Here is a 24,177-nt window from a genome sequence, read left to right on the forward strand (position 1 = left end):
TACTCCCGAGCCGTTCTCGCGTTCTGCGAAGCGGACGCAAATAAGGCAAGGAGAGTCGCCGTGTTCTCTTGGAAACGGATGATGCGCGCGAGCAATGTAGAATTTACGAGTGCGTATAAGAGAACAAAGTCCAACAACAAAGTCGCCCTTTGGAACTATTCTTGGGAGAGAGAAAAATAGATATGACATCCCTTCGCTTTGTTCTTCTTCTCCTTGCGCTGTTTGAACTGCTTGGGCACGCTAGAATGCTCGGTGATTGATTGCAGCCGCGCGAGAGCGGGAGAGAAAAGTAGGAAAGATTCGCGCGATATTTTAGCGAATTTAGAGCCCAAGCCCTACCCGACAGCTTTCCTGGAAACGAGTAAAAGTTGATGTGTAACGCCTCGAGACAGCGAAATAATTTGATTTTCCACTTTCGCTTCCATTCGTGTGTACACTCGTAGCGCGCAGCATTCATTAAATTCGCCGAAACAAACGCTGCGCGCCGAAACTTTCTTCATTCCCTGTGCAGCTCCGAGAGTCTTTCGGAATTCCCGCGGCGAGTTAAATCTGCCGCGAACATTCTTCCGAGACCGAGAACGACGAATCATCGTGTCTCAAAGAAACCGTTTTCATATTACTCGTATATATCGATCGTCAACACCCCTACACGGAGCCACGCGTGGCTGCAGCAGCGAAGAGGTCAAAAAGCTGCAAGCTCGATAAAAACACGAAAATCCCGGTGCACCGCGCGCTGACATTCCCACAGTCTCGGTAGAGAGCAAGAGCAGGGAGATAGACGCGAACGAAGCAGGGATCCTATTTCTGCCAGCAGGAGTAACAACTCTCTTAAAAGCCATTCCGGCACTTGTTCCCCCCCTCCTACAAATTGTTACAGACGTCTTTACAAGATCGCCCCGGAGAAAGCACTCTGCTCCGCAGCGAATTTCCTCTCTCGGAGCTGGCTCCCTGCTGCTGGCGAACTGCGGCGAGGCTATTATCGATTAGAAATTACCGATTTCCTGATTTTTTTCCCTTCTCGTCCCGACGCACGCTATAAAGCCGACGACGCTTATTTCCGCCGCGTGCGCGCTCGCTCGCTATACTCTTTATCGTCTCTGTATAACCGTCGCGCGCAGGGAGAGCTTTTATTGTCACTGGCGTCCTCTTCTCGTTTATGCACTTACACAGTACGTGGCTTTGTTTTTTTTTCACCCACCGATGCTTTTCCAAATTATTCAAAGAAAAAAATAATTTCTCTGGCTCTTATACGTGTATAAGAGCGCTGCGCACCCTCGAGCAGCGCAAACAAGCTTGTTGCTCGGCGAAATCCAGAGTAAACTCGTTTGAGCTCTGTACAGGTATTTTTAGAGCACTTTTAACACACACACACACACACACACACACACACACACACACACACAAGACGCAAGGCAAAATCTCCGTCAAAGCACGAACTTGCGCGCGCGCGCGAGGAGGCGCCGTTATTTCCCGGATTAATTAAGATTCTCCAATTATTTTCTTGCGCGCGCGGGCCTCACAGTCGAGAGCTGAGCAAGCACTATAATCCTCCCGCGCGCAAGTATTTCGCAATTACACACGTCCCTCTCTCTCTCTCATACCACTCTAAACTATATACCCGAGCTTTTTTCCAAAGACATAGCTCTAGCCTGGGCTATACCCCCGCATATAACCATCGACATTCTCCGCATTTGCATTAAAACGCATAATTTCATCCCTTACGGCGCGAAAGTGTCGGCGAATTTCGAGGCAAAGCTCCGTCGAGGGTCCTTGGTCCGCCGCACACGCGAAACTTAACGAGCAGTCTGTCTCCCTCTCTCGGAGGGCTTCGCTCGTCGTCGTCGTCGTATGCGCGAAGCTTCTTTGCCGGGCTCTCGTCTGATGCCAGTGAGACTTTTTATTACGATGATTCGTGCAAACTTGACTTTAGAGCCGCGCCGAGAGAGTTATGGCGGGGGATTGCGGGCCCTTAATAAATCAACGGCTGACCTACATTTCGCGGCGACTTAGCTGTGCGCGAGCGTGTGTCGTTCACCGCGACGAGCCAATCACTTTCGCTCTCCTGCGAGTGCGAAGAGCTTTTTTCTCCTATATAATGCGTTACAAGAAAAGCTAAACGTATATTGCACAGGCCGTTGCAGCACGGACGGTCGAGTATAATCCCAAAAGTCAAGTTGGAACGAGCGAGCGAGAAGCTGCTCGCCCAGCTTCTGACCTCCTGACGTTAATTCGACGCCGAACGTCTAAGCGCATTACACGCGAGAGAGGGCTCTATTGTAATTTTCTCCCTCCGCTGCGCGGGCTGCTGTATCGTTAATTAATAAAGACCGCCGTGGGCCAGCCTCGAAGATGACAGGCTCTGTCCACCTCCGCGCGCAAGGTGCTCCTTATACGAGTACAGCTGGCGGCTCACGTGTACAAGCGCTATATATATATATACTGTGCTCGCATGCCGGCGTTCAGCTATAGATGTGGGTCGACGCTCGCTCGCAAGCTCTGAGTATAGCGGAGGCGAAAGAAGGAGCGAGAGCAAAGGCCGTAGACGCGCCGGATATGAGATACGTGACCCTAATACGAAATCTATGTAATCGATATTTGTTGTTGGCGGAGCGAAGCGCTGAAAAAAAATTCGACTCTTGCTATACATGCTGTATCCCGGGGTTCATTAAGGTGACGTTGCTGCGCTGGTAAGTTCCTCGAAAACGTGAAAGACAAATTCACGCGCAAGAGTTGATGAAGTTTCTCTTTCTCTTTCTCTTTCTCGGCATTGACCATGCTCTTTTGAGGAAAAACTCACTCGTCCAAGACTCCGCTCTTTGAATGCCGAGTTTCTTTCTCGAAACAAGCTCTCGCTACGCGCGCGAGTGCTGGGCGCACGTGAAAAGCAGCATTTTTCAAATGGAAAGCAGTAGCCGCCGCCTTTGCTCTGCGTAAACACACTAAAGTTAATTACAAAAAAAAGAAGAAAATATTCACTTTTTCAAAAACTTCTCCCTAAGAGAGGGATGAGCCTTAGTGCGTTTTAATTAGGCGCAGCGCTCCGTAAAGAAGCTACTGGCTTATTAATCAGGACTTAATCACGTGAATTCAAGATCTGCCACTTTTATCGTTCGGGGGCGCACGTGGTCGGCATTGCAGGACCAGTGGCAGCCGGATGACTATGCGGGGTGTATAAGGGCGCAGCAGATCTCCGAATGAAATTACGCGCGACGTCCCTGACGCCACTGCTACACGAGAGCGTGTACGGCATGCGGCGAGGCTGCAGTCAAGTAGCGAGCTTACGAGCGCCGCTGGCTTTGGCTAAGCGCCTGCGCGTCCCGTTTCCGAATTGAGATATTAAAATTGCAGCTGCGAACTCCAATCTCGGCCACTCCATCTTCCGCGAACGGCTTTGCGTCGTCGGCGCTATAGATATATCTATCTATCTCGCTCGCTCGCCGGCTGTATATGGAGATCAACGTCGCGCCGCCTGGAATGACAAGTCCGCGCGGCTGGAAGGGAGATAAGGACGATGATAATCAACGTCGAGGGGGCTTTCCGGGAACGGTATGTACGCGACGTTGCAGTCGTGCCTTCTTGTCTCGCTTCTTCTTGCTGTGCGTGGGTGCAGGGAAAGTAATTTTGATAAGTTTCTCGTTGCTACCGCAGCAGCCGAATTCATTCTCCGGATTAAAGTCGAAACCTGTTGTCGCTTTCGATTTGTCGCGTGAAAGCTCGCGGTCAGCTGCAAATGCGAGCAGAATTTTCCGCAAATCTAATAAAACGCATATTGTCACGGTGCGCGTTTCGTTTGTTTGCGCACATTATGTGTAGCTCCGAATTTGAGCGTCGACGACGACGACGAACTCGAACGAGCAATTATATCCAGCTATCAGTCAACAACAACGTATAACAGCCCCGCGCGCGCAGCTGGCTCGAAAATAAACTTTGCGCCGTGACGAGGATGCGTTTTACAATAAATACAGCTGTGTTAAACCAGTGCTTTGTTTGATCAAGCGCAGCACGCGCTTGTATTATAGAATTACAACGAGATTCGTCGATAATAATCAATTTCAACTATACTTGCGCATATAAACTGGTATGAGCAGTGAACCTAGCAAAGAACCCTTTTAAAAAAGCATAGAAGCTTTCGCAAGAAACGTTCACGCACAAAACTATCCCCCGAATCCCCGCAAATTTCAAAGCCCATCCCAAACATCAAAGTTGCGCCCGGGACGAGTTTTGATTGGTTGACGGTACAGAGCGACTGTGCTCAGAGAATAAGGATTCAGCTTATTCCAGCGGGAGGCTGTTATATATATACCCCGTCCGAGAGACACTCGTTCCGGAACAACGATTCGACTCGCTCGCTTCACATACATACCTATACATATACACATGGCTTATACAGAGAATCATCTTGAGAGCTCGTCGGCGAGCTTCGACAAGTGCAATTAGCGAGCGAGGTAATCCGATTTCTCTTCGTCTCCTTTCTGTCGCGCAGCTTCTTCCTTTCCCCCGAGCTATATACAGCGCTGTTACTCCCCCACGGGAGCGGATAGATAGATAGAGAGAGGCTGCTACAACCACCAGCTTTCGTTTGACTTTTATCGCGCGAGCAATTCTTTTAAGCGCTGCTTATCCCGATGCTACGATATGACGTGTCTCTTGAGGGAAATCGAGCTGTAGTGCCGAGAATTTTCGTTATTCGGCTGTTTCGCTAATGATCGACGACTGTAGGATTCGTGTGTGGTGACATTAAACACAGGTACTATATACCGCGCTGGGATATTATATGGTTCAATCGCTATATATTTACAGATAAATACGCGAGGACGCGAGTGAATGGTTGGTGCTGGATATAGTATTTGACCTGCGTTCGCCGCACAATACAATGTACTGCGAGTCCTTACACGCGTGAATTACGACGGATAGAGAAAGAGAGAGAGAGAGAGAGAGAGAGAGAGAGAGAGGGAGAGAGACAGAGAGAGCGATTCAATATCAATTAATTTTCAGCGAGTTGACTTCACGCTCCGCTGTAGCGAGCTGTGTTATACGGCTGTGCGGCGCAACTGCCTGCAGCTCAGTGGCCCTGTAAAGCGAGTGCCAATGCAATTACCCGTGAGTACGTAATGCGGACTATCCGATCGTTATGGAATGATTTGGAAAATATTTTATCTCGACCACTTGTACTGAATATTCTACGGAGAGGACAATTCACCGACGATTAAAGAATAGTATAGGAGAGGAGCTTGGAACTTGGAAAAGAGCAAGAACCGTGTACATTCTACCCGACGAGCGAGAGGTAAAAATACAAAGTCGAGTCCCCGAGAGCCGTATTATATATATATATATATATATATATATATATATATATATATATATATATATATATATATATACACACACACACACACACACACACACACACACACACACACACACACACACACACACACACACACGCGCGCGCGCGCGCGCGCGTACACGTAACGGGATGCTGCACAGCCGGTCGTATAAAGAGATTCGCGGAAGGGGCGGACAAAAGGAGCGGACGTTTCATCTCTCTTTCCGCGAGACGCTACGGAAGGATCATCATTTTTTGAAGCAAAAGGAACCGAAGGGCCCCCCCTCTCAGCCGAGGGAAAGTGGATCGAACTCCGCAGCCGTCGGCGGCGGCTAAGAGTGGAATATATATGTATACACTGTATAGAGAGGGGGGTAGCTGCTTGAATAATTCAGGATGCACTCACCGACCACGTTGAGGCTGTAGTTGAGGGACATCTTGGGCTCGGTGCTGACCTGGCATTCGTAAACACCGGAGTCCCGCTGCTGCGGCGACTTGATCTGCAGCGTCCAATTCTCGGACTTGTCCGGATGGATGACTTGAAACCTCAGGTCCGAGGTGTACATGAAGATGCCCGCGCTCAAGATGTGCATGTCCCTCTTTCGCATCCACGAGACCTGCGGACAGTAAACGATGCTGGCTGTGAGCTCTATAACACTATGTATACACGCCTCACCTCTGGAACTCTTATTGCTCGCGCGAGAGGTTAAGGTTAATCGTCGCGTGATTGCTTTGTTCGATTTGCGGCTGGACGACGAGAGAGAGAGAGAGAGGGCGATTGAATTTGCTCATCGCCGACGACAACTCTGTTGTATTAATGTGTGGCCGGCCGCCGAGGAAACGATGTGGACTTTCGGTTCCGAGCTGGAATTGTTCTCACCGCAAGGTATTGCGCGTTCTAAAACAGCACCGAATTTTCCTCGATCGATCGATGACACACATATATTGTCCGTCATACGTCGGTCTCGAGATCAGAGCGCAATCGAACGCAATTTTTCGCGGTTGACGCAACACAAGCACACGCGTTCGTTCTCGCGTCCATAAAAAAAAGCCCAGGGACTTTTTTCCCATTCCAGGAGCCAGTTCCATTTAATCCCCATCTGCGTACCCTATTTCTTTCAGAGGTGCTCTTATATAGCTCTACGATCTGCGTCTCGTTCGACCTGCCACTGGTCACTATAGCTGTGCGCCATATAACTACCGCGGCTTTACACGCTGAAACGCTCGACGTCGTTCGAGCTTTACACCGCGCGAGCCCAATATTCATATAAATTTAATTACTGTCAGCGGGGGGATATTTGCCACGGCATACTTTTGTGCTCGCGCGCGGAAATGTAACTCGGAAAAGCGTATATGCGACTGTGTTATTTTTTGCTTTATCTGTAAGGGAGAAAAAGCTCGCGCCGTGTAAATAACGCGTAGACCAAGCTTCGATCTCGAACTTTCGCCATTTTCAGCTTAGACCGCAAAACTTAATCCGATTCGTCTTTTTATGACGTTTGCACCTCTTCGCGCACTTTTAATATCTTTAAAATTATTTTACGTATACTGCCTGTAAACACTAGCCGCATCCGGACGAAAGAAGAGTGGACAATAGCGCTTGGGCAAAGGGCCGTCGACGATTGGATTTGAGCCGTATAAGAGCCGAGCGAGCTGCAGTATTTTCTGCGTAACTAAATTGGATTGGCAGTTTATTGGCAATATTCGTTTGCGTGGCGGAACGCCAGCTTTCCGTGTTCGCGCCGACCGACAAAAATCGCCTGATTCTGCAGTATACAGAATAGCGCCGGCTCGAACCCGAAACCCTTTAACTATACGTGTGTATGTGTGTACACGCTGCGCTGCTGGTCTATACCGCGTGACACGATTGTGATCCAAAATTAAAAGGGGGAGAAAAATGCTGCTGCTGATGGTTCGATCTGCCGTATAGATAATTGAAGATGATCGGAGCTTTTTTATTCCGCTGCGAAATTCAGTCTCGGCGAACTGTCGCGTAAAGCGATCGATGAGATACGCAACAAAAATCGCGAGATTTAATGAAACTCACGTTATATATATTTCCGCTTTGATCAGCCCCGAGAAGAGGGCAAACTTCATCAATATCGGAGAATATTAAAACATCGAGGAAGAAATCGCTTCCGCAATATCTGCGCTAATAAAAAATGAGGGATTATACCCGCACTCTATACTTCTAATTCGGCGTGTCTCACTCTTTATTAACTCTCGGCGTTGTTTATACTCGAGCGCGCTAATATCTCGTGTAGCAATCGGATCGAGCGTTACACACATTGTAGAACGCGAAACCGATCGATCATTTCACGCGATTACATCGTCCTCCATCAGAGCGGCGCCAAGTTTTAACGAGCTAATTAGCAAAATTACAAAACACCTAATCCATTAAAAAACTTATCAATCCCCCGTCCGACGGAAAATCTCGGAGTCGTGTAAAGCTATATAAAGAACACTCGCTGCGCACACAGCTTGCGGAATACGAAGCGAGCCTATAGCGAGAATCGATGGAGCGCCAAGCGTCCAGGCTAAAACGGGTAATGCAATTTTGATGGGTGAGCTGCTGCCTCGCATATTATATATATGTACACACATCTCACATGACGAGAACGATCGGACGCAGGAGAGTGGGAGGTCGCAAAATACTGCGGAAATAGCTAGGGTCGACTCTCGCAATTCGTGCATTCGCGTTGCTTTAATTTTCAGCGAGCTTCTCTCTCGTAACTACGCTTTACACGAGGCTCCATAATTCAGTGGGCAGTGCGCGCCCGCGCATATTATTTAAAACGTGTGGCCAGCTCTTACGCGAAAACAACGCGTCGGACGCAGTCAAACGTGCAGGCAATATAAAAGCGGCGAGGAAGAGACGAGCCAGGACTGATGATGGTCGCATGGGTAATGAGCAGCAGCGTTGAAGCGAACGAGAGAAAGGCATACAGTAGCAGGGGACATGATCGATATCGTGTGCTCCGCAGAGAAAGAGACCGTACAAGCGCAATCCCTTTCATGGAAATTTCCGCGAGCCCGCTATAGCGCGGCCCTCTCTCTTTATACTAGGTTATAGCTATGGTCCGCCCGAGAGCGCCGGCGAGCTAAGCACTTGTTATCTATGCGCTTAATATATCTCGTCTCGAAAGCGCACGATACTGTACGGCCTTCCCCAGCGGTGTGCTCACTCTCTCCTTTGCCTCGAACTTAGCCTCCTGCTCCTCGTGCACGGGCCAGCTCTCGCGATAGCGGCGCGGCACACACGTGTGTATATCCAGCAGCATATGTGCCCGCGAGATTTCGGCGTACTGCAGTCATGCGGCAGTATAAGCTGGGAACGGCTTAACGAACTTCCGCGCGCTGAATCGAGCACGTATCGGGCCTCTCATCCTCCCTCTCTCTCGCCCATCATCATCCGATGCCGGATCTTCGGGGCTGCATATACAGAGGGTAGGTACGGCAGGGGGATTCGCTTTTTCGACCCTATGCGAGCGGTCCGCTCCCTTCCTCGCATTTTCCACTTAATAGACTTGCAAATTTCTACAACCTCCGGCTCCCTCTCTCTTAATTTACATGTGGCCCTCGTAATTTCGCGCGAACCGGGGGATCGTCGCCGCCGCGAGGCATCGTCCGACAATTTACTTATATATTGTGTGTATAATACGCGCAGTCGGACGACACGGGAGGCGCTAATTGCCTTATACTGCTTGCCGGTCCAATTAGACGCGTTTCCGTATACGAGCCTTTATCGGAAGGTGCTCGCGTATCCTTCGTTTTTCTTCGGCTAGCATTTTATTTTCTAATCTACACACCTTATACGCGCCCGGAGAGACTGTCGCGCGCGCGACCGCAGCTTTGTACACTTTTTCCTTTACGATCTCACGCGCGCTGGAAAAAGGGACGACGACGAATCGTAAATGCGATCATATTCGCGGCTGGCTCTTTGCGCTACTGGCGCGCAGTCTCTCGCGTCGTCGTCGGGGGGAGAGAAAGTGAGAGCGAGCTGTTATCGGCATTTTTATACTGAAAAGTGCCCTGAAAGCCCGAGGCCGTTACGGTCGACCGAATTTTTCCGGGACGCATTACCAGCCGGGCATTAAACACATTTTATCGCGCGAAACGTTACTCGATTAATGCGTAGTCGCCGAGAGACTCTCTCGGCTACTCTTTTTTTTTCATCTCATTCGAGGCATGAACTTTGTTTATTGTTGTCGGCGAAGCGCGAGGAAAGAACTCGGGGAGATAGGCGCTTCGCTGCAGCACAAAGAGCAGTATAGAAACGGCGATGAAACGCAGTCGGCTACGACGGGAATATTAAAATGCGTGGGCGATATTCATTTATTTTGCTTGCGATGTTATTTATTTTTACGTTCTAGGCGCTATCCAAGACAATGTTTCCGGCGAAATGTATAGCTATTGGCTGCGTGGATAGATCGACGCGTTTCACCTATCAGCCTATTCGCGAGTGAAAGAGAGAGAGAGAGAGAGAGAGAGAGAGAGAGAGAGAGAGAGAGAGAGAGAGAGAGAGAGAGAGAGAGAGAGAGCGTGAAACGCTTTTGATACTCTGCCTATCGTGATCAGCCGAGGATACGTATGAATAGGAACGAGTGGAGCACGCTCGTTCTCTGCGATCCCTCGGGGAATTTTTCTGGGAGCATGGCGTTGGGAATCGGGAAAAAAAGCGACACTTAATTTAATTAAATATATTTCGATCGATCTATTATCATGTGACGCCGACAAGCTGATGCGCGTGCAGAGTATAGGGAGGCGAGAGAAGTGTCGGAGATTTGTTAGTGTCTTACACGAGTTTGCCCTTAGACTAATTTTTTTTTCGCTATTTAGGCTTGTTTGCCTTGGTGTGATCAAACAAGCAGACTATTTCTATATTGGCTTTTCAACAAAGGAAAAGTCAGTACTTCGTTCACAAACTGAATAATAAAAGCGTTCAAGTGTACAGGAGTAAGAATAAACTCAGAAGATGACCGACCCCAAAAGCACACGTTAGTGGTGCTTAGCATTTGAAAAATGCGCGGGAGTTTGGGTCGTGCAGCCGAGGCTTAAGCTTTGAAACGTCGCGAGAAGCAGATGCGACCCTCGGCGCAGGCCACTGTACCATTTAATCCTTCCAAGCTTCAGCCACCGCTGCTGCTATCCATTCGGGCAGAAGGAAATTGCCGGAATGTATATACCTGTAGCAATATGGGTGTAAAAATATCAGCTGTGCTAATATCGATTTCTTCTCCAGCAGCATAACCCCCGACAGTATACTTCATCCGCTAGCTGGACTATATACACGAATTTTTCATCTCGATCCCTTCGCGCGTAATGGATTTTTAATACACACCTCCCGGACTCCGATGCGCAGAGTATATATTACGCGCAATTACCAATGACGCTCGGCGAGTAATTAATTTTTTCCGATAAGGTGTGGGCGAGCGCGCCGCTCTTCCTTTTCACGCACCCACTTTGAAAGTTCTGATTAAAAAAAGGGATAAAATGGACGGGAACAAACTAAAAAACGGAGCTAATAACGGAAACTAATTTGGTTTATAACTGAAAAAGTTGCCCGACTTTGTTGTACGTACGTCCATAAAAGCGAGCTCTACTGCAGCAGCAACGCGGCGGCGTCGGCCGAGATGAAGCGCGCGCGACTTTTTACCTTATCATTTATTAAATTTTCTCGTTTAATGGGAATCTGCGTATTTGATCTTTATTAATTTAAATTGCTCCGCACGTTCATCAGCTTTTTTATGTAAGCACTTTGCGCTACACCGTAATTTTAGACTATACGCCATATAATACCTGGTACTGATATACGAGTCGAATTTAGATTAGACTTTCATTTCACTGTTGATTTTTTTTCGTTTCATACGTATTCTATTGCAATTAATCGAGATCGTTTTTGCGTTGCAATTGTTATACTGATATATTCGAACGATTCCGAAGTTCTCTATCGGCCGTAGAATCGCAAGCGTACATTCTCTTATATCACTTTAACAATCCAGCATCGAAATTCATATTTTAACGGTACTTCACCGCGACAAAAAGCTGCGATAAGCCGTCTAAACGAATTTTACTCATCCCTCCTGCGAATGATCACGCGCTATCCGTAGCATCGAAAGCATCCCGTATAGCAGCCCACACAGCAACTCTGCGCGCGGGGTATTTACGCGTAATTTGTTTCGGGCTTGATGCTCGACTCCGTGTGTGTGTGTGTGAGTGTGCGGGGATGCTATACAGCGTACAGAAACGGGGGCAGCAGACACCTCGAGCTCTCCCGGAGTCCTCGTTACCGGAAAGATCGATTAGGGGTGTTAAAGGCGCGCGCGCCTCGTCCTCCTCTCTCGTAACTTGCTTAGCAGCGCGCGTGATCTATATGCGCGAATCTCCGATGAAGATCGAGTGATCGATCGGCGCCATCCATCTTGGCCGTTCGCGGCTCGTTTTTGCGCCCCCCGCGGGACTTGCCCTACCTCCCGCGCTTCGTTCCTGCGGTGCCGGGCTGATTAGAGTGCGGAGCAGCCAGAAGGGGAAAGCTCAGCTCGCCGGGCGGTCTGACCGGACGCGGACCTTATTCACTGCGCGGCGGTCGACTTTCTACAGGTGATGGCGTCAAAGCGGGCCGAGTCGCGACCTATACACACGCCTATACGGGATATAAGGTACGGAACGAGAGAGATAAATCTACGACGATCCTGCTGCTTCTTTGACGCCATCTCTCCGCCCCCGTTTTTTAAGCCGACTCATGGGGCTTTTATGCTTTTTATCTTTAGTTTTTGCCACGTATCTTTGCTCTACTGCGCGAGAGGGGGTATGAAAATATTAGATGATGGCCGGCTCGTATGCGTGACGATGTTAGGAAAAAGTCGCCGTTCCCATATGGCGGAAGAGCGTGTGATAAGATCCTTCTTTTGAGTTTTCGTTCATAGCTTAGACGAAGCGCTTGGATCTTGTTTTTGCATACTGATTATATTCACGAGCTAAGCGTTACTCGAGTAACGAAATACACAGACTGTAAAAAAGAAACGCTAGAAAAACTATCAGCCGCGCATATACTGATATATATATATATATATATATATATATATATATATATATATATATATATATATATATATATATATATATATATATATATATATATATATATATATATATATATATATATATATATATATATATATATATATATATATACACACACACACACACACACACACACACACACACACACACACACACACACACACACACACACACACACACACACACACACACACACACACACACACACACATTCCCGTGTCGCTTGCGCGCAGGTCTCGCCGAAAAAAGTCCGCCGCAAAGAGAGCCGGAAATCCGGCTAATTTTTCTCCGCGCAATTAAGCGGATAGCGACCGCTGCTATTCTTTATATTTAAAACACATTCAGCCGCGATCATTTAAGGCGGCGCGACGGCGGAAATTTCCACGGCCAGCTCGTCTTCTCCTCTCGGAAATCTCGCTTCCCCGGCGCGCGTTTAACGCGCTCCGCCGCGAGATAATGAAATAAAAACTCGCCTCGCGCTCCGCGTTGTATTCGCTGCTGCGGCACCTGCTCTCTCGCGCTCACGGCAGCATCCATACACACACGGATACAGCATAGAGCTGTATATAGTAGTGCGAAAGAGTATAGCCGAGAGCGAAGCGAAGCAATTTCTAGATTGCATATTATCCGCGCGTGAGAATAAGTGGTATATATCCCGCAGCGAATATAAAGTCCGTCGCGTCGCGCTGCCGCTGCTGCAGTGGTCGGCCTGGCAGACTCGCACCGTGGCACTGTGCATATATAGCTCTGTTATTTATCGCAGCCCGTTCGTTTACTTTGCATTACGATGTTAAAGCGCCCCTACGCTAATGCGGCCGCCTAGACTATCCGGGAGAGATGTATGCGCGCGTATAACGGGTCCGACACGTGTGTGCGCGAGAGCAGCCGATATAATACCGCGAGAGAGCTTGGCTCGTGTGCCCAGCTGTGCAACGGCGTTATGTGTATATATGTGGCGCTTGCGCGCGCACAAAGGGCTGTGCGGACGCGATCATCGAGGCGCCGATAATGCGCAATGACTGTCGGTTGGGAATTGAATTTTTTTTTGGCAAGTGCTTGATCCCCGGACTTAACGCGCTGTCCGTCGCCTGTATAACTGGCTTTTTAGCTTGTTTGGATTTGCGGATGACGCGTGATTCTTTTGTCATCCGCTCAATTTTTTTATATCCACAGCGAGGTGTCATTTGTACAGCTTAGCGCGGAAATAGATACGAACTATTTGATTTAATGCGTGAAAAACGACAGCTGGCGCGCGGATGGTGCATACTTTTCAAACTGCGCGCGCGCGCGAAAATGGAAGCAGAAATAGGGGAATATTTTCAGTGAACGCAGGGCAGATCTCTCCTCGAACTATGTAACGTATACACTGTGTGTGTATACGCGAAGAGAAATCGCAGGCCGGTTAAGCGTATACGCTCCCTCGTTTTTCACTCGCGAGCAAGCCGCGCCACGGCGCTCTATACTCTCTTTCTCTCGCATACATAACATATACGAAGCCGCTGCTCTATTAAATTTCAAATCGCACGTTATAATGCGCGTGAGTAGTATTTTTCTCTATTTTCGCTCGAGACAACGCGCTGCTGCTGCCCTCGCTATTTTTCGGAAATTCGCGCCGCCTACTATAATATACGCGCTTTCGCATACGAGCGTGTAGTGTGCGTTTCACCGAAATTCATCGCTGCTCGCGCGTACCCGATGATAGCTGATTTTGCATTTCGCCAATAATACGTTCTGCTTATCAAGCCGCGCTTTTGATATTCTATTTCTACACGGCCGGATATAATGTAATAATCTGTTCCCCGCGCGCATAAAATGCATTTCATTAAAGCTCGGCTGCAGACTAAAAACCGCGCGTTACTTGTTTTACGTTTTGCATAAATGAATTTATAAAGCGCAAAGTGCGTTCTCGGCACCTAACGCGTGCGTTCGCTACCTGCTATTAGAGAGTACCGAATATTGTTTACGCACCCGCGATGTTGTTGATTATGAGCCTCGAAGCGGTGGCGGAGAATTTGCTTCGGAGAATTCAAAATGTTGTTGTTGTTTTTGTTCGAACGTTTCGAAATTTCTGCGCCGCGCGCGGGAGAGCTTTATTGTTTTTTTTTTTTACGTTAAGAGCACGAAAATACGTGATACTTTTTTCATTATGGGGGGCCATTTGCAGTGCAGCGTAAAAATTCACTTTATTGCCTTTCGGATATTTTATTGGCCCGGGTGACATTAAACGCGCGTTATCAGGCCTGTAAATGTAATTTATCGGTTCGATTTCCAGTTTAAAATATCAATTTGCCTATAATTAAGTATCAAATATAGGCCTACACCGTAATGCACGGCGATAAGCATTTTACGAACTGTGTAATAAAAAGCCGGTGCAACGTTGTGTGAGAGCGTAGGCCAGTTAAAAAAAGAGTGAAACGAGAGTAAACGATGCTTACAAAGCATGAACCCGTTATCAGTCATGTAACGTTTATAGAGTGAACAAAGTAAAAGGATGAGTTTAATAAAACCACGCTCCTTGAAAAGTTTCTAACGAGTATCCCACCCTTTCGGAAAAAGTTTATGTTGAGCATCGCAATCTCCGAATCAAGTCCCCAACATTTAATCTATACTTGGATTCATAATCAAACTGCGTCATCCCCCTGTCAAATTTGTCCCTCCAACGCAACACAACCGAGTTTATAATACAGACTACACGCGTTCCGCCGGAAGCCCATAAAAGACAGTGGAGTATATTCCCTGCCGAGGGCTGCAAATTATTAACGTTATTCAAAGCTTCGTTCACCGACCGCAGCCACTGACCAGCGTATCCGCGCTGTACTGGCTAGCGAAGATTTTCCATTTGGAGTTTGTCTTTATGGCCGCGACTATACCGCGCTCGCGCGCGCGGATCAGATAATATTTTTGCAGTGAGCGCGCGACGAGGCGCTACCGCCGCGGGCTTTATACGACATCCGGCAATCTCGGCACGATACTCTCCGCGTTTTATGGCACGAAACGCGTGCTCGTGCGGAAAAAGCCTCGCCACCACGCGAGGACACGAATCCGAAGTAAAATAACCCCTGTGCAGAGAGAGAGAGAGAGAGAGAGAGAGAGAGAGATTCTGCCACTGCGCGCGAGCGCTCATGGTGTGTGTATGGTATATGGCTATATAGGGACGAAGCGAAGCGCGTGAAATCGAAAAAAAAAACGAAACGCGAAGAGTGAAAAATGACGACGCGGAGGGAGAATTATTGCTGGAGAGAGAGAGAGAGAGAGAGAGTCGAACTGGGATATTTAAAATTTTGGAATTGGTCAATTTGAAAGGGCATCGCCGGAGATTTTTTGGAGAAATTTATGGTTTTGCAGGCTAGTCTCTGTCCCTGCAGTGGTATCCGCGCTGCTCGGGAAATGGACTGCGAACTGCGCATTTTTCAAAAATGCATATACTGCGTGCGCAGCGACTGTGAAATAAAAGCTCGCAGATCCATTACCTTGCGTTTTTGAGCGCGTTTAAAAATTCTCGAATTCAATTTTAAAAGTACAACGCCTTTATATACGCGTCAAATGAAGTTAGAGAAGAAACGTACCCTAATGGTAATCTACACAGCGCACGACGCCTTCCTCTCCCTCTACATTAGCGTCACACAGTGAAAATGGTACAACACGTCGCGGCGAGTCTCGCGCTGCACGAAAAAGGACGGCGATGAAAATAATACTAAAATATCACATGTAGACGTGCACGTAAGGAGGAGCGTCGGCAGGTCGCGTAGCAGCAGACCGACAGAACTCGGAAAAGATAAACAAAGGGAGAAGAGGAGACACCGAGGGTATGGAGTGCGCGCATACTGTAAAGCATAAAATCAGAAATTGCAGGCGCAGCGGCGGAGCTGTTCTCACGAAAGGAGAAACGACACGGAAGACGCGCCGGCAAACAAGAATAAAGAAACAGACATCAAGAAAATGAAAGGAAGAACAATAAGATGCAGGATTGCAGCGGCAGCTTTTAGTTAGTGAATCCATAAAGAGAAACAGTACATAGTGAGCCTCGGGGATGAGAAGATGTACGATGTACATACACGTGCGAAAGCCGCGGATGGTCGTGTGTATAACAACACAGATATCCGGAACAACGGCGGCCAGAATATATAAAGGGTCTCCTCGGATTGGTCAGACTTTAGTCGAAGCCTCGCGAGATATTCGCCGGCTCGGTTGCTGCAGCAGTTACTATCGCGCGCGGCGCTACTGCCAGATGGGAACAATACTGCATGCCGAAAGTGGATATTGCAGCGGGAGGGAGCTGTGTGTGTGTGTGTGTGTGTGTGTGGATGTGGCCGCGCTCCGAATTTGAGATTTCGGCATTCCAGGCGAAATTTCCCAACCCGGCTTTCATCATAATTTCGCGCGCGCGCGGTAACGGAAAACATGCTTGGCTAGATGTATACATATGTAGGAGGGGAGGGGAAAGACGTTCCGGAGAATGGCCGCATAGTGTATAATGAGCCCGCGTGTTATTAACTTCTCTCTCTCTCTCTCTGATGCGTTTCTCTGCGAAATGTGATACAGTAATTCTGACCACTGTTCAAATTCGAAATTTTAAACGATCTGCAAATCTATTCGACGAACTGTATTAATACCTCGAACCATCACGAGGCTAGTAAATATTTATAGGATATTCGAGCGTTACCGCCTGGAGCTATTTTTTCCGCGGTACGCTTTCGTCGACAATTATTCGCTCCACGTGCGCAGCCCGCGTAGAAGAAATACAAGATTTATTAAAAAGTACGTTGGAGTTTCGCAGCTTTATTTCTGGAAATAGCCCACCAGACTCGATGTTTTTATAAACAAAGCGATTCCAAGTACGAGTGCACTTCTATCTCGCCTATCACAGATCGAATCCAATATCTATTGGAATTTATTCTTAGAGAAAATCTTCATTTTTTAATGTAACTTGTCGGTATATCAAAGTGACTCGAACGAGTACAGCATGAAAAATGTAAGCAAGAGCGAGAGACCGCTCGAAAAAAGCTTCTTTTACTCGGATAAAAATGGGTTCGGCGCGAGAGAGAGAGAGAGAGAGAGAGAGAGAGAGAGAGAGAGAGAGAGGGAGAGAGAGAGTAATCTGTTTTTAACTGCCGCAAGAGCCTCGAACAATAGACACGTGTTTGATCACTCTCGCGGTGTCAAAGCTGAAACGAGCGAAAGTTTAAGGAAAGTAGCATTAAAGCAATCCTCGTCCGTGTTTCTGGCAGCTCGAGAAAGAAGGGAAAATTCTCCGTTTCCCCGGCGTCTTGTCCTCGGCTCATCGCGACCTCCGGTTAAGAGGGAAAGACATTCGCAATTCAGGCCGCGGCAGTTAGCATAGAAACTACGGATATTCGCCGCACTCTGAGGACCTTAATCTAAACTAATCCTCGGGTCAGATTCCTGAGAAAACGTGTTAACGCATCCAAAACGACCGATATAGGTACATTCGAGACGATAGTTCGGCCCTTAGCAGCAGCTGCCCGAAGTTCTGATATACGTACATTTTCTTGCATTCTTCAAGCCTACGTAGGGTAGATTCGTATCCTCGGCGATGCTTCAGCTTTATACATGTATTTCTTCCTCTCCGCGCAGCCGCAGCCTCTCCTTGCTATCAATTTCGTCGTTTTCCTCGTCGCGCGCGCGAGCCTCTTCTCCTTGAAACCTCTTTCCGGTTTCATTCTTCACGTCTCCGCCATTTGTCGTCGGCCGCCCGCTTTATTTTTCGAGGCGCACTCGCTACCATTTGGGATAACCGGATGATGCTTGCTCGTCCCTCCCTGCTTATATGCTCTATTCGTTCTTATTCCGATGCGACGTTTCTTTCCGCGTACGTACACTTCGCTGAGCGAGCGAGTAGTCGCGTCGGTTCGTCGCTTTTTGGATAATTCAGCGTGAAATTCTCGGAAAAGCTCGGATGTCGAGAGAGCAAGAGGGGAAGTTGAAACAGCTTGCGAATGTTGTATAATTGGCCGTTGCTGCTGCAGCGCGGCACCGTTGCAAAGTTGCCTGCCGAGCGAGGCACAGCTTATTCGAATCTTTAATACTTGCTCGCAGTTTTGACAACGGCAAATTGCACACTCGAGTTGACCAAGCTTCGCGAAGGAACGACTTTCTATATGGAAAAGTTGGCTGAAAAAAGCGCTAGGCAGAGTCGAGCTGTTTTCTTATAACTACTCGCACATAACTTTCGGAAGACGAGAGAGAAACAAACAAAGCGTGTAGAATCGCTGCTTGAGATTATGCCGTGCGCAATGAGTTGGTTGTTCGCGAAAATCGTCCACGTCGTTCTCTGATATTGTTTTGACATTGTTGGTAATTAACTTTTAATTAAATTTGAAAGCTTGACTACCCTTTGAGAGGGTAAATAGGGGATTTCACGGTTAAAAATTACTTGCCCAACAACTTGAGCCCATCACCGGACAAAATTCAGGACGATGAGTAGCCTACGTACACTCTAAATTGACTGAAGCGTAACTTTACACATGCGCGAACGCGGGCGCAGTTTTACGTTTACGTACGAGGGAATATGCTGGCGTTCTCGATCACGTGCAGTTTGATTACCAGCAACTACCCCATTCAGAGCTGCTATACGGCGCTCTCGGCTTCAATTCAGGCCCCTTCCTTTGTCTTGCCTCTGCCGCGCGTCTGCTGCGTGAAAAGGCGTCTATTTATCATTGGACTTGTCGATATTGCCTTTTTGATTTTCCAGGCTAGGTCAAATAAAAGTTTACCTTTTGTATCTCGCTCGCGATGCTGAATTACGACGAGAGCGAAAGTGATTCTATATACGTTTGATCGCACTGTTTGTCAAGCAAACTGCTAGCATTGTAAAAGTGAAAGCTAATTCTTTTTCTTATTTAGTGAACCAAACTTTTCTCAATGCTATTTCTATAATGTACTGCGTTATTCCAGCGTTTAATGTCACGATTCGCCGAATACGCAGATAGCCTGTCAGAATATAGATTTCACTTTTGTAACATCCCTTCGACGAGTAAGCTCGTGTCACTTCCATACACCCGATCCTCTCCCCCATCCGAAACATCGTCGCATACCCAATACCCATCCTCGCAATCTCTCGCGCACACGTTTACCTCTTACAAAATTTTTCCGCTCGTCATCTTGCTATCACTTAGCCGTCCCCCCTCGTCACACACACGTACAACAAGTTGCAGCCAAAAGCTCCCGCGCGAGTTTGTTTGGCCGACTAACGTTTCATTTAAGCGCGCGTTAATCTCCCCGGGATAGAAGCTGACGGACTGGTACAAATTTTCGGCTCAGGCGCGCGACCGAAATCCCTGGGATTGCGGAAGAGAAGACGTCGTAGTCGACGTCTCGGAGCAAGTTTACACGAGGCTTGCGCGCAACACGCTTATACATCCACAATCTAGCGCGATGACTTGTCCAAATAAACTCATTAAACTCCGGCGAGGGGGTACTAACGTCAGAGAGTAGACGAAAGGCTGGAAGGGAAGTGGAGCCTAGCGTTAGAAAGGGTCAAGTTTGGCTTTGCGCCGCGGCTGGCGATCAATCGCCCCCGACGACGACGACGACAACGACGACTACCAGTACTACCAGCAACGCTGATGCGTCCCCGCCCGCGCAACCTATACTTTGCGGAGGAATCATCCGGAGGATTAGGCATTTATCGACGGCTGTTTATGTACGCTCACGCGGCTCAGCGGCGATAAGAAGAAATTAATCGTTTCGAGGATGTAGAGAGTCATGTTGACGATGGAGATTTTTTCTGTTTGTTTTTTTTCCGTCGGCTTTCTGCGCGGATGAATGTGAGTAGATGATACCGAGCATGAGACGCCTCAAGGCTTCGGATATAGTACGTTCATGTATCATGTTATTCTTGGAGGTCGTTGGAAAAAGTTGAGGGCGATCATCGTATGCGGACGTAAGTGGAGCGACTCGATAAATAAACCAAGTGAAATGTGCGAAAATTGCTCCTCTTGTGTTTTTAACATTCATCAGATTAATTTTTCACATGTGACTATAGCGTTGATTCTCTTGATCCGAAGCAAATAGTCGCCTAAATGAGCATAAGAGCACTGACGTCACTTTCCCTTTGTGATGCCCTTTCGTGCCAAGGTGCCTCTCTCTAGTAGGTATAACGAAGGAAACTAATGACTTGTTCAATTACCAAAGAATTACCGCGAGCGGAAAATAATGAAAGAGATTCCATTACATGTTGGAAGTGGAGCGGATGAAAGAATCTTAATACTATTATAAGAGCAGTTACCTAAGTTGACTGACATAATTATCCCTTTGTTTATTTCTAAATTTATTTAAAAAATAACGAAAATTCATATTCAGATCACATTTGGATTTCAACCTTCTTCCCACGTACGAAGTATTTCCAAAAAAGATAAAGCTTGATTTGCAATGCGCTAGCTCTCTGACGTTAGCGAAACATTCGAAAAGAATATGCTAGAGCGTGGGCCGAACAACAGTAGCGAAAAACCACCTGCGAGCGAAAGAGATTTTACATGACAGGAGGATGGGCTATCGAATAGGAAGAGTGTTTACGGGCCTGCTGCTTCCATAAACAAGCGCTTATGCGCCAAAGCTCACAGGCAATATGCAAGGCAGGCGTGGGTGTATTCGATTGCGACCCATATTGTATTCGTAAATTCGGTTTAAAATCGGCGTTGCAAACCTTAACTCCGTTGAGGAAACGATATTAGACGCAGTTGGCTTTATGGTATTTCCATGCCGCTGTAGCGAATAGTACATAATAATGTGTATGATATTTTTACGGGCAGCGAGAGGAATAAAGATTGTGGACTTACGGTTCAGAAATATTTTTAGAAAACGTTTTCCTCAAATATTAAATCAGGACTTTTTAGAGTAGTATTCGAAAATAGATCAAGAAATTGATCTCTGGATTTCCTTTGGTGATATATTCAAGCAATCTGGCGTTGAAATTAGAAAATTGCGACCTTTTGCAATGATGCTTACGGTCCCCAGTGCAATCACAGTCTCTTTCATTGCTTTTATTAGCTCAGGAGTAGGAGTTTCCTTTTGCCAGTACGTTACGTAAATTAGCAATTTTTTGTAAGCGAAGGATAGCGAGAATTATAGGTTATACACGTTTTCTAAAAAAATCAGTCAATCCCAATTCAAGCTAGCTTAGTTCAAACAAATCCACCAGCCCATCCGTAAAATTGCACAAAACTCTCTCGTCTCGACTCGTCGCATGTCGCAGACTCGTCACGAGAACAGATCCCCGTTCGAGTAATAAAAGCCATAGAGCAGGCGACGAGAGACAACGCCGAGACACGACGCTTGAGTCGGGGACGTTTCCGAGCGTGGCAAAGTTTGGCAGCTGAAAAAGACTACGAAGTCGAGGCGGATTACCATTATAAAGACCGAACTCGGAGAATCGTTCGCTCCGAAATTTCCTCCCCCTAGTCGCACCATAGGAAAATAGACGCTGCGCCGCAAAGTTTCACCGGAGAAGCCATAGCATCAAGAGAGAGAAAGAGCATAGTATATCGGCGCACGCGTTCTCCATCTCGGACCATCTTGAATTTGGTCGGTCGTCCTGTATTATTTGAGAGGAGCTGCTGCCGCCGCCGCGCGTATATATTTCTCACTGTCTCTTCTCCCGCCTCTGTCGTCTCCTTTTGGGATAGCGCCGCGGAATTTCCAAGTCCAACACGAAGCCGCGCGCGAGATTTCTGAGATGAATTTTCCGGAGAGCCACCGCTGCTGCTGCTGCCGCGTATATGTAGAGCGCAGTTTCGAAGTGAGTTACGAGTTTTAAGCTTTGGAGTATTATTCCGAGAGAGCTGAGGCTCTGCAGCGCGCGCGCACACACACACACAAGACGAGCGCGCAATTTTCGTAGAGTGCAGTGGCTGCACTGCATGGCCGGCTTGATGAATTCGACTGTTTTTTTTTCAGCCCAGGGTAATTTTTCAGCTCATTCTCTGGGGAGCCCGACGGAAGAGGCTTGCTTAACGGCCCGCACTGCGATGCGCTCTCATTCTGATTTCGCTGGAGGGACTTGAAGCGACCTGTTGTCGTTTGATTTTTTTTCGTATGAAAACGTTCAATCCTCGAGATGTTTCTATAATGATATTTTCGTTCAAACATTGTCGAAGCAACGAGTCGCTCGATACAAAATGATGTGAGCAAACATTCGCCCTCGTGAGGATTTTCGCTTCAAATATTATTCGACCCTAGTGTGTGCTAGTACAGAGAGAGAGAGAGAGAGAGAGAGAGAGAGAGAGAGAGAGAGAGAGAGAGAGAGAGAGAAAGCGGGTGAGTGTGGGACCGCTAGAAGGACGCATAAAACTTTAGTATAACACTAACTCGAAACATTTTACGAGAAAAGTTCACAGTGCATGCGCGTAGCTTTTTCCGCAGTCTTCCCACACACTCCCATCAGGGATATTATGGCGCATTCAGGGGCTGGAATGAAAATATTTGCATGTCTCACGCAGTGCAGCGCAATTTTCAACTTAACTCGCGTGTTTTCTTCCGAATAGCCGGGGCTCTCTCTCTCTCTCTCTCTCTCTCTCTCTCTCTCTCACTCTCGGGCTGCGGAATTTCGGGAGAATACAGAAGCATCCTCAAATTAATTTCTGACTTAGGTATGCCGGGAAACTTGAGAGCCGTCCGAGAGAGAGAGAGAGAGAGAGAGAGAGAGAGAGAGAGAGAGAGAGAGAGCGGCCCCCGCATGAGCACGAGCGAGAGAGAAAGAGAAAGGGAGAGAGAGAGAGAGAGTTACAAGTTCTAATTGTTGTCATGATATATTATTTGTATGGGAGAAATTCCAGCGCGAGTACCTACGGCGCGCATAATTCATAATCTTTTCGCGGCCCACGCGCTTTATTCGATTAAACGAGCGCGTGAATGAAAATAAAATTTTTCAAAGGAAAAGGACGACGCGAAGTGGAAAAAATGAAATAAGGATATAATTGAAGTCTTTTTATCGATATGCACGCCGTGGCGGAAGCGCGTATATGTACGAAAGCGGCAGCTCGCTTTATTTGACTTTTCAAAGGCTCATTTGTTTTTTACACGCGGAATATAAAACATTCGTTGAGCGCGAGAGGAGCTTCACTATCAAAGAGATAGAGGGGGAGAGCAAAAGCCCCCTCCCCCCATGTGAGCGGTATCGAAAAATCTCTTTCAGCGAAAAACTTTGCCGGTTTTCTGCCAAGTGTCGGTATTGTTCGGCAAAAGGCCGGAAACAAGCCGATGCTCCCGATTTCGTCAAAGGGAATAAATTTGTCGTCGTTGCGCGATCTGATGCTCTTAAAGAGCATGAACAATGTCGCGCTGCTTTTGCGGCAGAGACTCGCTTTCGCCAGAGGAGCTAGTCGATATTTTAACCATTAAAAGCTTCAGCAGTAGCCGGCCATTTCATTCTCCTCATACGTGCGCGTAATTTATCTTCTCTTATATTTTGCTCGTCAAGGTTGAAATTCTACTCTTAAAAATTTGATAAAATAGAAAACTCGAGTCGATAGTAATGATTCAAAATCGTCGTAGATACAGAGCAAATTTCAAATGAAAATATCTAAACACCGCAGGTATTCCAAGATTCTCGAAGCTTTTCACATCCAAGAATGGGGGTTCAATATATGCTCCACGAAAATTCTCCTCAACTATTTCAAAAACTCGGGCGGAAAACTGCAGCGCAGCGAGCACGAAATATCTTCCCGACCGCATAACCGTGCGCGTCAACGCGGCATTGTATACACACATATATATACACTCTCTCCCGTGACCTCGACGCGCGCGTTCTT

The 24,177-nt window shown here is 47.5% G+C and overlaps 1 protein-coding gene across 1 annotated transcript in view; it reads right to left on the bottom strand.

The window, feature by feature from the left end:
- Window positions 1–24,177, bottom strand: part of LOC100119453 (zwei Ig domain protein zig-8) — a 236,268-nt gene that overhangs the window by 53,641 nt on the left and 158,450 nt on the right. Inside the window, exon 3 of the mRNA XM_016982255.2 lies at window positions 5,733–5,943. Within this exon, the coding sequence (XP_016837744.1) occupies window positions 5,733–5,943 (211 nt within the window). The remainder of the gene's footprint in view (window positions 1–5,732; window positions 5,944–24,177) is intronic.

Source organism: Nasonia vitripennis, chromosome 2, assembly GCF_009193385.2.
Source record: "Nasonia vitripennis strain AsymCx chromosome 2, Nvit_psr_1.1, whole genome shotgun sequence".
Classification (NCBI taxonomy): domain Eukaryota; kingdom Metazoa; phylum Arthropoda; class Insecta; order Hymenoptera; family Pteromalidae; genus Nasonia; species Nasonia vitripennis.